Here is a 15,241-nt window from a genome sequence, read left to right as displayed (position 1 = left end):
TAGTCTTTCTTGATATTATACAAAAAAACTTTAAATATGTTCTTAAATTCTAAGAAGCACATTACTTTTTATCAAACTAAGGGCAAAACAAAAATAAACCCACTGTATTTGTTCTCTAAGTTTGAGTGAGAATCCTGTATAAATAAAATTCTAGATGTAAATGTTTTGCTAGTATAACCATTTATTACTCTAATTTACAGCTGACATATTCAGCTTTTACCTATAGTTTTAACCTCAGCTACACCAAGTTAACTGAGGTATTATGACACCAATAGAAATGAAGTTCTTCCTCATATTAATGAAACTGTCAGAGAAAACAAAATCTTTTAAAAAACCAAACCAAAAACAAAACAAAAACACCGTATTCTACCAAATCTCTGCTTAAAAGTTTTAACAGGAGCAGCCAAATTCCAAAGTATTTAAACTTACAGATTGGTCAGGTCCATCTCCTCCCAGCACTCTAAAGCCAAACCCTGATTCTTGTTTCCGAAGAAAAACATCCAAATCTTTGGTGTTTGGCGCTAAGGAAAACCAGAAAATAATAAATACAAACATACATACATAATACACACTTTATTCTAAAAGGATTAATAATACAATAAAATTCAACCATAAATCTCTGTTTTGTGCTCTAACCCAAACTTTGAATCAAGACTCCTTAGGAATATTTGCTCCCACTTCCATGCTCTCAGTATTACACGTCCATTAATTCTTGATGCTTTCAAATCAATGTTTCATCTTCCTAAATATGGCCTGGGACTATCGGACTATCAAGACAAAGATCTGTAACAGGTTAAATAAGTATGAAGGCAATTATATATAATGTTTTCACTTGTGTACATCTTTTCCAAGGTAGACCTAAATCTATTTCTAAAAATAAATAAATTTAAAAAATTAAACCTACTTAAATCTATCATTTTACTTTGGAAAAGATCTATCATTAGTAAGTAAATTAGTATGAAAATGAATTTCCACCCTATGCACACTCTCTTCTCATCATCTCTCAGCTGGACTCCTCGAAGGAGTCTACTCTACCCTTTGGTTTCCTCCTCAGATCACACACCCCTCTGATTCATCATCCTTCGTATTCCTGCCAGGAAAATCTTTCTGAAAGTCAAGTCCAACAATTTCATCCCTATGGTTAAAACCATTCTGTGGCTCTCTATCATGTATACCACTGTCTCCAGCTTCCTCCGAACGGCATAATCCGCCCTCCCCCTCTAGTTTCCCTTGCCAACCACACGCAGCTAAACTGAACTCTGTGCAGAACCCAGCCCATACAAGGTCAATGTGCACATGCTATTCCTTCTTTCTTTCCCTTTCATCTGTCTCATAAACACCTACCTCATTGTCTTTAAAGACTTGGTTAAAGCTTAACTTCCTATATGAAGCAGTATCTGACACTTCCTACTACTCACAGCCGTAAAACTGACCATTTTCTACTTTGGATCCCAATTCATTCAGTCCATCCTTCTATTACTGAACCTGTTAGGGGCTTATCTGCACTTATTTGTATATGTATTTGATTACCTCTTTGTCTTTTCCATTTAGGCTTAATCATCTTTTGGGGTGCGGGGCCTATGTAACCTATTACCTCTGTATTCCCATTACCTACTACGATGTTGGGTAGACAGAAGGCCCTTAATAATACATGGTTTTGAAGAAAATAAATGAATGAATGTTGAATATAAATGGAAGAAGCCCAAAGTCATATTAAAATGGGAATGAAGGAATAACTTCAACATGGTTTTGAAAGATGGAAAAGTCGAGTTTTTAAGAAAATTCAAATTAATTTTGTTGCATGCTTTCCTGAAATATTCCACAACTACTTACGTTTATCTTCATATAAAGTCTTAGATTTCAGGTAGACCTCAGAAGGATCCAATTTCGGGGATCCTGACCTGATAATGCTGGGTGGAAAAGGCATAGGCTGGGGAATGGGCTCATTTATGGCCTCCAAACTTCCTGAATTTTCCTTTTTATCTGTTTTCTGAAATGGAAAAGGGCCTTACTTAGTATCTCGAAAAGCCAGATGGTTGATTAGTGCATAAAACTGTTGTCTGAACTGGGTATGTCAGCTGATTACAGTTGTGTAAGCAGCAGGGTCAAAGCCACAGCATATTTGCAGTCTTACAGGAATTCACTTTCATAGCTGTGCGTATTTGATTAAAACATATTTCACTTAAATTAGAAAAAGTTGATAATGATATCAATCAATTAGTCCTATGTTTAAGCAATTTTGCCCTTTGCTCCACCACCAAGACACAAATTGACTTTCAGAAGATAAATAAGGATACAACACAAGGCAGCACTTCCAAGTAAAGCAAGAGGGAGACTCTAAGAGAATATGTCCATATTCTCTTAGAATATTGATAAACCCCATCCTCCCCACTCACTGAGTTTAATTTTCAGTGAAGACGTTTAAGGTAATGTTCTTTCTAAGAAAATGAAATAGGAAGTGTTAACTAATTTAGGTTATAAAGATAACAGTGTAAAAACCTTCATGGCCAATCCAAATATATCACGAAAAAATGCACCATGCCTGAGAATCAGACAAGGGATATTTTCAAATGTTCCTATTCAGATAGAACTTTCCCAAAAGAATAGCTCAGTAAAATGACTTCTTTAATAAAAGTAAAAAATGAAATCCAATAAATAGCCTAAGAAAATAAATACTATGGTTTTGAGAACAGCTTGTTATCCTGAATTACGGTTAGAAGAGGGGGATTATAGACATTTATGATAAGATAATTAATGTGACTAGGATGCCGGAGCAGCAGCTTCTCAGGCAGGTGTGAGGGGACAGTCGCTATAAAGCGTTGTGCCAGAAGGGACCCTTCACTGACCCAGACCCCGTCAGATGGCCAGGAGATAAGAGCAGTCTCTTCCTCTTTCTCCCACATGGCCTAGGATTCTGTCAGAAGCAGTGGGAGGTCGTCTGAGACTTTCATCAATTATAAAACATTAGGGTCCCCATGGCTGCACTGGCATTCGTTACGAAATAGATAGGGTAGCACAGAAGTTAAAAATGAGTACTAGAGGGACCAGAGAAATGGAGAAATGGAGAAAAATACAGTGCAATTTTAACTGAGTAGGCAAAAAGAATTTCTGTTCACTGTTCACGTTGGACCTAACTGGTCCACTTTTCTATAAAAGTGCTGAGCGTTTCTTTCTGCCTGATCCATAAAACGGCCAATTTGCTGAGGATCCTATTTGGTGGGCTATGGAGAACTAATCCATTTTGTATCTGATGGTCTTTTGTTTAGCAGCCCAGGGTTTCTGGTTATGGAAGACCATCTTTCAACTATAAGATGACACACTCCAAATCAAGCAAAACAGAGCAAATGAGGATTTTATACACGATTGTCTTCATATCCATGTCCATATAATTGTGGATATTTAAGTAGCTACACGTGTACCTAGCACTGTTTCTTTCATACCATTATTTGGTGCGTCCTTTGTTTAGGTCTTATTCTCTACACAGGTCTTTAAATGGGCTAGTCAGTTATTCAGAAGAATGCCAGAGAAAACTGTTCCAGGTCTGATAGCCTCTCACTCTGATAACAAGCAAATTGAGCACAGAGGCCACAATTGCTCTAGAAAGTCCTGTTTAGGGCTAAATGTCAGAAGGTTATCTGAATGTGGGTAAGTTATAGTCCCTGTGAATTTATGTGAAACTACTACATCTTCCCTTAGTACATCTGCTCGAACATTTAGCTACTCCTTACCCTGTTCCTCTGAAACACAAAGAAAGTAATAGGACCCATCAGTAGGCACCTCAGTGTGTCCTAGACAGGACTATTGGTAGTACAGGCCTATCTTCCAGCAGAAATACTTAACCAGCAGAGCACACCTCCTCTATGGTCAGCTTTTCTAACTCACACGCTTCCCTCTGAGTTTCTGATACAAGCCCAGGGCAGTCTGCCTCTTGGCTCCTGCCTGTCTGTAAACGCCACCCCTATGAGTTGCCCTCAGGGAGGGGAACGCAGCGTCTCTCTCCGTGTGTTCAGAAGAAGCATTTGAGGACCACAGTATACTCACCATTTTGGCAGTTTTAGTTGGTGAAGGAGGACCTTAAAAAAAATGAGCCACATTTTAAAAACAGAGGAAGCATTCCCAGATCACAAATACTGCTAATGTTTATGACAAAACTAGCTTTGACTTTTAGCAGGCTAGTAAATCATGTTCAATATGTTCTACGTGCCAGGCATTATACACGTATTTCATTTTTTATGACAATCCTAAGGCGTAAATGTTACTGCCATTTTATAGATAAAGTAAACAAAGACTCAAATAGATTAACATTACTTTCCTGTACTGCGGAACCAACCAGCAACTAGGCAGGAAATTGACATCCAACCTGTTTGACACCAAACCCTGGACTCTCATATTTGTTGGAACTCTGGATAATTCTCCAGCCCTCACGAAGAGATATGAGCACATTCTACCATACCACACAGAGAAGAAACAAAAATAGTTCAAAGAAATGAAAATAATAAAAAAAAGCCCCAATGAAGTTAAACTGCTCATTTGCCTCAAAAATGAAAACTAAAAGCCAGTGAGATATATGTGAAGGGCTAAATTTTATTCTTTAAAATACTAGTCATTCATAGGTATGGATTTAAGAAAGCCCATTAAAACGCGACTTTGTGATTAGTCCTTGGAACTGCATTTATGTCTGGGAGCAGTTCAAGTCAGTTGATGACCTTGGAAAATAAAATTATATTTATCTCACATGAGCACTGGGGGGTTTAATTAACATTTATGGACAGATACTAAAGCTTAAGGTAAGAGCTTTATGAGCACAAGCTATCATGATTGCTTTTACAGAACAGATTAACACACCATCCAACATTTTGCTTATTCACAGAGATGCTAGCTCTTTCAAAACATCCTTGGTACATTACAGAGGTCCAGATGAAGTACCACTGCTTGAAAGAGTCCATTTCTATTATTGCCATCAACAGAGAAAATGGAATTAAGAGGATATATTTCATTTGAAGTAGCACAATGTTGTGACTCTCTCTAATCATTAAAGTCATAAATCAGATTTTAAAAAGAATATAGAGGGAAAGAAATCCATAATGGACACAAATGAAACCGCAAATAACTAAACAAACTGCTGCAAAAGATACTGCTTATGGAAGCAGTCAGACAGAACTTAAGGAAAATGCATACTAATTACCAGTTAAGTCTGCTGGGAAAAGAGATATTCTGACCTGTAAGGAAGGACAATTCACCGATACAAATGCATGAACAATGAAGATTTTTCCTTGTTGCGCTTTTACTCACCTCCTCTTAAGATAAGCAATGGTACATCTGCACCTACTGGAAACTGCTTTAGCACCTCTACCACTTGGAGATGTGTTAAATTCTGCACATTTTGACGGTAAATTTCCTTAATTATATCCCCTTTCTGTAGGCCTTGACACCACTGACTATCCAATATCATTTTCACCTTCTGTCCAGTTGGGCTGTCAGCAATGGCAAACCCAAAGCCTTTAGGGCCCTTGATCAGAGGGATAGTCACTAGTTCTGGTTGGGAGCTGCCTGACGATGCCATAGACGCTCTCTGCTCACTCAGATCTGATGGTCCATTGAGACGATCACTGATCAAGGTGTGCCCCGATTTTCCATTCTGGTCCAGAACCATTGCTCCTGACTTAAAATCCTGAGTATTCATGCAAGTCTCTCCCTTAGTTAATGACTGTCCATTGATGACAGGAGTAGCAGCAACAATGTCCACAACAGGATCTTCATTGTCATCAGGAAGTGGATAACCACGACATAAAGTGAGGTTTACATACTGATTGACGGGTACCAGTTGAAACATCTGGACAACATCTGCATGGGTGTGACCAAGGACACAGTTGCCATTGATGTCTACAATAACATCACCTGGTAAAACATAAGTCATGTTAAAAATATTAAAACCGTCAAATAAGTTAATTTTTTGTTGGGGGAGATGAAAATAACTGAAGTTTAGCATCTAAATTTGAATTTTGGAAACCTCTTACTGTTCATTAACTACTGAAAAGATAGATTTTGAACATCGACATGTCATTCTCCCTTCTGTGACTCCTCTCTAAAAAGAATATATAAATGTATACATTTTTAATTATCTTAGTTGCAAAGAGTTATGACCTCAAGCTAAAGTGAATCTTTAAAAAATTAACTGCAAATTCACATTATCATTTTTAGTATATCCTTTGAGTCACACCTAAGTGGTCACACAAAGCTAGGCACATTGTAGTAGGTGTTCAGTATATAGAAGAGTGAATAACCCCATTGGCTACTTGTACAAACAGGCAATCTTTAAATATCACCTTATTTCTTGATTTTAAGTAGCCATTGATTACAATGTACTTAAAAATTCATTCTAGTTTGAACAATGTAAGGCTGAAGATTAGAATAATAACTTATGAATGTATTTTCTTTTAGCATCTTTCCTTTTTGTGGATTTTTTCAGTTTAGTGTAATTTAGTTTTCAAAAGGAAAAGTAAGCAACAAAAGAATTCAACAGAAGCGAAGAATATATTATTTAAGATGCTGGAAATTCAGCTGAATTAATCCTTGTAAAAGTTGGTTTTGCTTTTCTGATTTTACATTATTATGACCACTTTGGTTGCAGGATTATTACCACTTGACATTTATCAGTTGTGTGTTTTTCTTAATGCAACTTTAGCTTTTAAAATTTGTCCTCTGATATCTCATCCATTTGCTGCTTTTATTTGAATACGATTATTTAAAAGGTTATTGCCAAATAAAGGTGCTTTAATTTGTTCTGATTGCATGTAGGCTTTAAAAAAATCAACATGAATGGTATTTAAAAACTAATGTTAGTCTGTGGAAATTTGTTGCAAAATTCAAGAAGCTATAGAAATTAGACTAATTAGAAACAAAGTTTTGATTTTTCTTCCCCTGGTCAAAGTTCCCAGAATTTTAATGGAAGTATTATATTGTTATACAAATTAATAACAGTTTTAGACATATCTGAATCTATATTATAAAATCCTGACAGTATATACAATAGCTACAAGATGTGTTTCATGCACAAAATATTTAAAAAGTCAAAATTGAGGACTTAGGAAAAAACTTTACTATTAATTTTAATCTCTAGAGTTTGTGAATTTTATAAAGTAATAAAAGAGAGCTAAAAATAATTTTCTTTATAAATATAACATTTGATTATTTTAAGTTTTCTTGTTTACGTTTCTATCACCTAATTGGGAAAGCATAATATGAGAGAGCCCATATTCCAGTTAAAAATAAGTTGATATCTGCCATCAAAAGCAATGACAATTGAATCGCCCAAATGGGGGACATATTTACACAAAGTATGTGAAATAACAGAGGATTAGAAAAGTCTAGCAAACTGTAAGAAGCAACCTCAGTGGATTACTAAAATCTTTCTGGAAAAAAGTACTTAAGCCTTCCCCATAATCAGTAACTAGTCTTAAACTTCCTCTAACCCACTCAGCCATAAACACTGTCAGCCGTATAAAAATATCTAACAATCACTAAGTAAAGATGTTGGGAAAACTACGTAAAAGACAAATTTATACAGCTCTGTAAAAATAGTAATATTATTGTCTATAATTCTTAACATAGCAGTTTAATTTTACTAACAGCCACTAAGGAAGCAAAAAAAAAAAACCCCAACTTGGAAAAAAACTGTGGGATATAACAATTTGTTCAGTATCATTATAAACATCACAATGAATCATTTTTCAAAAAAGATTACAGGTAATGTTAAATAACTCCAAAAGTACCCAACTTAATCAGAGAAAATCAAACTATCAAATAGTTTTCTGAGATGGTTAATAAATCTTTAGCTTAGTACAGCCAAAGAGTTATCTCAAAATATGCAAACTATTCAAAAAATTAATAAATTTAATGTTTTGACTGTTTCCACTTATTTGTAAAAATGACCCTCCTTCAAAACTAGCATGCACTTAGTTTAGAAGATAAACTATTTTAATACAGGAATCTCCCTCTTCAGTTGTATAATTTAGTTCTCTCTCTCTTTATTTATATAAATATATATACAGAAGTTTTATATATACTTACATACCTACTATATAATATTTGTTATATACGTTACATATATAATATATATATATAACTTTTTCACTATAATTTTTGTTATAGTATCATAACTCTTTAAGTATTTCTTTTTTTTTTTTTTTTGGCCACGCCTCACGGCATGCGCAGGATCTTAGTTCCCCAACCAGGGATCAGACCTGTGCCCCCTGCAGTGGAAGCGTGGAGTCTTAACCACTGGACAGCCAGGGAAGTCCCTCTTTAAGTATTTCTGAAAAATCTGTTACCTGGTGCAATTTTCCCATCCTGAGCTGCAGGACCATCTTTCAGCACATTTTTCACTTGTAGGAACTCATCAGGCCTATCTCCACCAATAATGGTAAAACCAAATCCCATTGTGCTTTTTTTTAATGATGCTCGAACAAGGATGCCTTTAAGCTGGGATGGATCTCGAGTAAAGTGTGATTTTTCCATATCTGTGTAAAAATGAGAAACAAGAATAATTACAATGAATATAGCCCTTGAAGCTAATCTCCAAGATAGTCTATATAACTTAAATATAACAAACCATAACATAACAGGAAAAAAAAGATAGAATCTAATATTATAGAACAGTTGGAATTTAATTTCATAAACTAAATCACTGAAAAAAAAAACTTAGCTAATGAATCATTTATCTTTTATATGACTCTTCTATGTCATTTGAAAGGTAAAAACATCTACTCTATCCCCTCCTCACTGCCTTGTTTGTACTTACTTTTTCTTATCCCAAAGAGTCCTTTATTTAGAAGTCAAAATGACACTCCTGAAGGGTAAACTTTATTATTAAATTCCTGAAAGCCTTCAGCACTTATTCAGATGTATATTTCATTTGAGTAAGCAGCTACTGAGGTCTATGCAGAAAACACTATACTAGGAAGATGAAGGCAACTGTCACAAACTTATAAAAGCGAATACATCGAGAATTTTTTATAATTTATGACTCAGGCTTTCTGCAGCCTTTAAGCTATATCTGATGAGAGGAGCAAATCCCTGCACTATCAGTATATAGCTCCATGCGTCTTTCCCTTTTACTCATATTTAGTGGAAACTTTAGGAAGACAAAAAGCACAGCTCCTCTGAAAAGCCTATTTTAAGAGGTTTCCCCAGATGATCCTAGAACTAAAAGTGATCTATATTTGCAAGTAATACCTCTCTTCTCTTCCCCAGAAACTCTCGCTCCTCTCTTCCACCGGCTGCCATTAGGGCACTTATGAAAACCATGGGGATCAAATTGTACAGATTCATAATCTACAAAGCATTGTTGAAGTTATCTTTTTAAAATACGGTTTAAACTTTTCTCACAAATCTCTTTTTTAACAGCTTTATTGAGATATAATCCAATAATGACAGAATTATACAAGTCAGTGACGTGCAACCATCACCACAGTCTAATTTTAGCACATTTTTCTCTCCCTCCAAACACACACACCAAAGAAATCTCTCTGTCCATTAGCAGTCACTCCCCATTTCTCCCCAACCTGCAACCACTAGTCTACTTTCTGTCTATAGATTTGCCCAATCTGGACTTTTAATATAAATGGAATCATATAATATGTGGTCTTTGGAATGCTTTATTTCACTCAGCATAATTTTTTTGAGGTTCATCTGTGTTGTAGCATGTGTTAGGACTTTATTCCTTTTTATTGCCAAATAATATTCCACTGTGCAGATATAGCACATTTTAGTTATCCATGTATCAGTTGATGGATATTTGGATTGTTTATACTTTTTGGTTATTATAAATAATGTTGCTATGAACACTCATGTACAAGGTTTTGTGTGGGCAAGTATTTTCATTCCTATTAGTTACATGCTGTGAATGGAAATGCAGCAGTTACCATAAACATATCATAACTACGTTTAACATTCTGAAGGACTGCCAAACTTTTCCAAAGTGGCTGTACCATTTTACATTTCCACCATCAGTGTATGAGGGTTCCAACTTCTCCACATCCTTGCCAACACTTGTTACCGTCTGCTTTTTTGGTTATAGCCATTCTAGTAGGCGTGGAATGGTCTTAAACTGTGGTTTTGATGCTCATTTCCCTAATGACTCAAATTAACAAGGGTGACTTGCTTCATATTTAGATCACACTTAGCACTAATATCAAGCCCAGAGTTAATCTGTGTGTATCTGCTGCTGCCCCTCTTAGCAAAGTGTTCTAAGAGGCATGCATTAAACTTATTGGCAATTAGAAAAGAACAATCCTTGGGGCTGTTCTGTATGGTTGTATAGATTGTATAGTATGCATATGGCTCCTGCAAGAGGTAGGGCTGCCCTGCAAATACTGACAAAGGCAGGTTTGGGATAGGAGTGGGTGTACTTTGTTCATTATGTTCTTCCCAGATTTGCTAATCTCTTACAAATACAAGCACTTGACATTAAAAAAAAATCGGCTATTTTGGGCCTCTCAAAGGAGAGGACTAGACTCCAGACAGGAGTGTATTCACCACAGTAAACACTATTTTGTGAGGCCTCTGAGTTTGGCCAGTCAGGCTACTTGTGGCAATACCTCAGTGCGTTGCTGGCCCTTGACGAGCCTCTGACATTCAAACTAGCAACTCATCTCTGAACAAAATATCACTTAAAAAAATTATTTGACATGCTTAAAGCCTATTTAGTTATGTAAGCTGATTATGACTGCCCCCTAGTGTTGCCTATCAGATCATAGATAAGATCATGTAAGTACTGTGTACAGGTACTTGAGGAAAATATCTTTGATGAAATGTACCTTTCTCATTTTTATGTCAAATATTGAAATATTTCTGGTCAGCTATCCCATGCTCTAGTCCCCGTAAATATCAGAATAAGATGGGCATCTGAGGGATACAATAGAAAATCAGCATATAATATATGAGCTCCAAGATGTGCAAACATTAAAGTGGGAAGGAAAGTTTTGGTTAACACCTAATTTGGGAAAGTAGTAATAAAACAGCCAAAGCCAATTAGAAATTGGTCAAAAGTAGGTATTATCAGAATTTAGATATAGAAAAGTGAGAATAAGAAAAGCACAAAGAAACTATCATTGAGTCTAAGAATCCCGATTTTTTTTTTTTTTAACAATCCTGATTTTAAATCCAAGCTTTGTGATTTAGTTGAGTAATCTTGGAATATAATTTAACCTTTTTAAGTCTCGGTTGCCTCATCTATAAAAGGGGGGGGGTAATAGTACATAATTCATGGGGTTGTTACAGGGATTAAACTAGGTGGTGCACAGAAAGCATAAGAAACAGTGCTTGATAAACAATAAGTGCTCAATAAATGTAGATAAACACAAACCCATACAGGCTGCCTAAGGAAGGAGGCTCACAAACTTGAGTACTTCTGTCCCTGTGGCAAGTATATCCCTGGGATGGAAGCATCAGACAATTGTAACTTGATGCCATCAAGGCATCTGGACGGGGAAAATAATATTAACAACCTTGCAGCAATATTTTGAGACTTAAATGAGATGATGTAATATAAAGCATCCAATTTAGCACTAGACTCTATCTCAATAAATGGTAACAATTATTCTTCAAGGACTAGCATAACTTCCATCACTTCTAGGAAGCCTTTCCTTTCCTCTCGCAGTGAGATTTAATTTCTCTCTCCTTTGTTCCAACACTACTGTTTATATCTGTTAATATCATACTATACTAAAATTATGTGTCTGTTTCCCTGGCTAACTTGTGGGCTCCTGAAAGACAGATGCTGAGTCATTACTCTCTCATAGGAGAGTGTCTGGTTATCTAAAGTAAACACATGGGTCCTGCCCTCGAGGAGCTTAGAGCTTAGTAAAGGAGAGAAGATCTTTGCTATGGGCCATGGAAGACATGGGCATTCAGGAACTACATGTTATAATACAAAGAACTCTGAATTTAAAGCCAGTAAAACTAGGTTCAAATCCAGACTTGACTCCAAATCACTCACTGTGATTCTAAGCAAGAGGCTTAATCTTTCCTGAAGTCTGTTCATGTGTAAAATGGGGACTCATGTTCCTCTGCAGTTAATGTCCTCTGGCTACCCCTTTCACACTCAAAGCTAGCAAAATAGTTGGCTAAACCCACTGTCTTCACTTCTACACCTCCCATTTCCTCTTTATTCTACTGCAGTTTTATTTCACTCTCCCCTTGCTCTTGCTAGAGTGACAAATGACCTCCACATTTTAAAGTCCAATGTAAAACACTTTTCAACTTTCATCTTTCCCGACTTTTCAGCACCATGTGACACAAATACTCAGCTTCTCTTTGAAACTCATTTCTTCTCATGGCTGCCTATCCTTACAACCTCATCTCTTGTTACTCCCCTAAAGTACCCTACACGCTGGCCATTTGTATCTGTTCTCTGACCCCTGGACCACCATTTCATGCTTCTCTGATTTTATGTATTCTGTTCCTTCTAGCTGGTATGCCTTGTTGCTCCTCTAAAATTTTGATCTGCCTGACTTAACTTTTCCTGGCACTTCAAGACCCAGTTCACATATGTCCTCTGTCTCAAGGTTCCCCTGCCCCCTTGATTTCCTCCACCACAGCAAAGTTGTGCACTCCCTCCTTTATGCCACCACTGTACCTTGTACATCTCTATTAATAGCAATGAAAGCTATTGTTTATTGGTCACCATGTGCCAGACCTGTATTTGCAAGCACTTTACATGTATTGTAAGCACTTTACATGTATTAATTTGCATACTCAGAACCACCTTAAGAGGTAGGGACTACGATTATTCCTGTTTTGTAGATGAGAAAACAAAGAATTTAAAAACTCAACCAAGGTTACACAGCTGGGATTCAAACCTGCTCCGCCCCCTGCTCATTCAACTACTAATACAGGATGACACCTATCACCATACAGTGTAACTATTAGTTTCCTATTTTAGACTGTGAACTCTTGAGGGCAAGACCTATCTGACTCTTAATCATTTTTTAATACCATGTACTTAGCAAAGCACTGGGCATATAGTAGGTGCCCCAAAATATTTGTTAAACTAAAAATATTTGTTAAATCAAATGCAAATCTTAAGGGAAGAGACTATGTTTTGGAAGAGTAGTTATAAGAAAAAACTGTTTCTCTCACTGGCAACAGAAGTGAAGAATCTAATAGATTATTATGATATGACCATATAGACCTTATTAATGACAGAGAGAGAAGGGGGAGGAGATGAGGAGGGATAAGTTGGACGTAAGAAATTTCTGGGCATCTTTTTCAAAATACACATGGCTAGGCTCATCAAAATCTCAGGACCTATGTATTTTTAAAATGTTCCCCAAATGGTCCTGATATTACTAATACCCTACCATCCCACTTGAGAATCAATGATGTAGGCAATAATACAGTGGATTTACTTGGTATTTGTTCATATCAGTTAATGAAGAATCCTGAATGGTTACTGATGTTAGATCTAAGCAATTAACTTGAGAGAAGCTCAGAATGAATTAAAGATCTAATACTGGCTTGGCCTTAAACACCAGGAAACAATCCAATCTTCAAATTAAAACCTTGCACCCATAACAAAGCTATTCAGTCCCTTCTGCCAACAATTTCATACTTTCTATATAAGCAGCATGAGAAAAGTCTCAGTATTCTCAAACTGTCCAGATGTTTTATTAAGATTATTCATACCTTTACAGTAACGGAAATTAGACATTCTCTGTTGAATTTTAAAGCCCCGACAGTAAAAAGTTCAAACTCACTTTTATTATTTCAGCATATAAGTTTCACAAGTTATTCTTAGAAGAGAAGATAGAGGTAAAAGTTCTACCTGGTTTTGAAGACCCAGTATCAGCCTGTCCTAACTGCTTTTTCCTTTTGGCTTCCTCCACTGGATTTTCAAACTGGGTTTTCTGGTTAAGGTGACTGCAAAACGTAGAAAAATATGCATTTCAGTTTAATATGAAAGAATTACATATTTTAAAATAGACTATCATAGATTAAGGGATAAATATGTACCCTTTACGCTATGGAACCCAGATATGCTGACAGGCCACAGAGGAAGAGCCTTCTGGCAACTAAAGAAGGTCCCGCAGAAGATGCCTAGAAGTCAAAGCTGCTGAAGTATTCACTATAGCTTCTTTATAAACGTTTCTAATATAGCTAATAACAGTTTTCAAAACTACAGTAGAAGCCCTCATATATGATACACTCAGGACTGTTGGTAATTAATCAGTTAATTTTTTTTAAGGCAGCTAATGGTAGGAGGGTTTTAAGGTTCTCTAAAGTGAAGCAGCCGTAAAGACACATTTGAAGAAATCTGAGTGTAGAAGCCTTCTAGAATTTTACTATTGTTTTTCCAACTGACTCACCCACATCAATTTAGCGGCAACTAAGCAAGTGACTTGCTTTTTTTTCTTTTTTTTTTTTTTGCGGCACACGGGCCTCTCACTGTTGTGGCCTCTCCCATTGCGGAGCACAGGCTCCAGAAGCGCAGGCCCAGAGGCCATGGCTCATGGGCCCAGCCGCTCCGCGGCATGTGGGATCTTCCCAGACCGGGGCACGAACCCATGTCCCCTGCATCGGCAGGTGGACTCTCAACCACTGCGCCACCAGGGAAGCCCAAGTGACTTGCTTTTATCAAACTGTATCACAGAACAACTCTCACAGTTAAATTTCTTCAAAATTATATAATAATTAGTTACATAATTATAACAAAAGTTTAACTGTTTTTTTATGATTTAGGAGCAATCACAACTGGCCCCTGAAAGCATACAAGTCTGTGGGGGAAAGCAGAAAAGCATGGGGAGACTAGAGGTAGGCCATTAGCCGATAGTATTCAATATACTAAGGGTACAGAGGGAACTGAGCATAGGTTATTCTGGCAAGTCAGTTAAGTGTAACTTGGTTAAGAATGCAACTATTGTACAAAAGATGTTTAAGACCGCAAATAGGGCTAATACAGAAGCAAGGGGGAATTATATTCTAGTACTTCTATAGTACAAATATATTTTAGCCAAATGAAATGCATTTTCTAGTAGAATCCATTTTAACGAGAAGTGACATTAGTAAATACCAACAATTAAACAACAAATCATGAGAATTTCAGATTATGATTGTCTTTAGATAGGCTGTTACAAAATCTATACGTAAATAGTCATATGACTTGGATATTTTCTTTACCATTTGTGAACATTAATGGTGATGGAGGAGGGGGCAGCAGGGAAAAAAACCAACCCTACAGCAA

At 36.5% G+C, this 15,241-nt stretch overlaps 1 protein-coding gene across 3 annotated transcripts in view; it reads right to left on the bottom strand.

Annotated features, from left to right (window-relative positions):
- MAGI3 (membrane associated guanylate kinase, WW and PDZ domain containing 3) overlaps positions 1–15,241 on the bottom strand; it is a 266,730-nt gene that overhangs the window by 41,466 nt on the left and 210,023 nt on the right. For all 3 annotated transcript variants that reach the window (XM_060027498.1, XM_060027506.1, XM_060027516.1), the window contains exons 8-13: positions 13,826–13,920; positions 8,331–8,519; positions 5,293–5,898; positions 4,042–4,073; positions 1,834–1,990; positions 430–521 (exon numbers count right to left, since the gene is read on the bottom strand). In XM_060027498.1, coding sequence (XP_059883481.1) covers positions 430–521; positions 1,834–1,990; positions 4,042–4,073; positions 5,293–5,898; positions 8,331–8,519; positions 13,826–13,920 — 1,171 coding nt within the window. The remainder of the gene's footprint in view (positions 1–429; positions 522–1,833; positions 1,991–4,041; positions 4,074–5,292; positions 5,899–8,330; positions 8,520–13,825; positions 13,921–15,241) is intronic.

This window comes from Delphinus delphis, chromosome 1 (genome assembly GCF_949987515.2).
Source record: "Delphinus delphis chromosome 1, mDelDel1.2, whole genome shotgun sequence".
Lineage (NCBI taxonomy): Eukaryota > Metazoa > Chordata > Mammalia > Artiodactyla > Delphinidae > Delphinus > Delphinus delphis.
The sequence above is the reverse complement of the archived record's forward strand: the minus strand, read 5'-3'. Positions and strand labels throughout refer to the sequence as shown.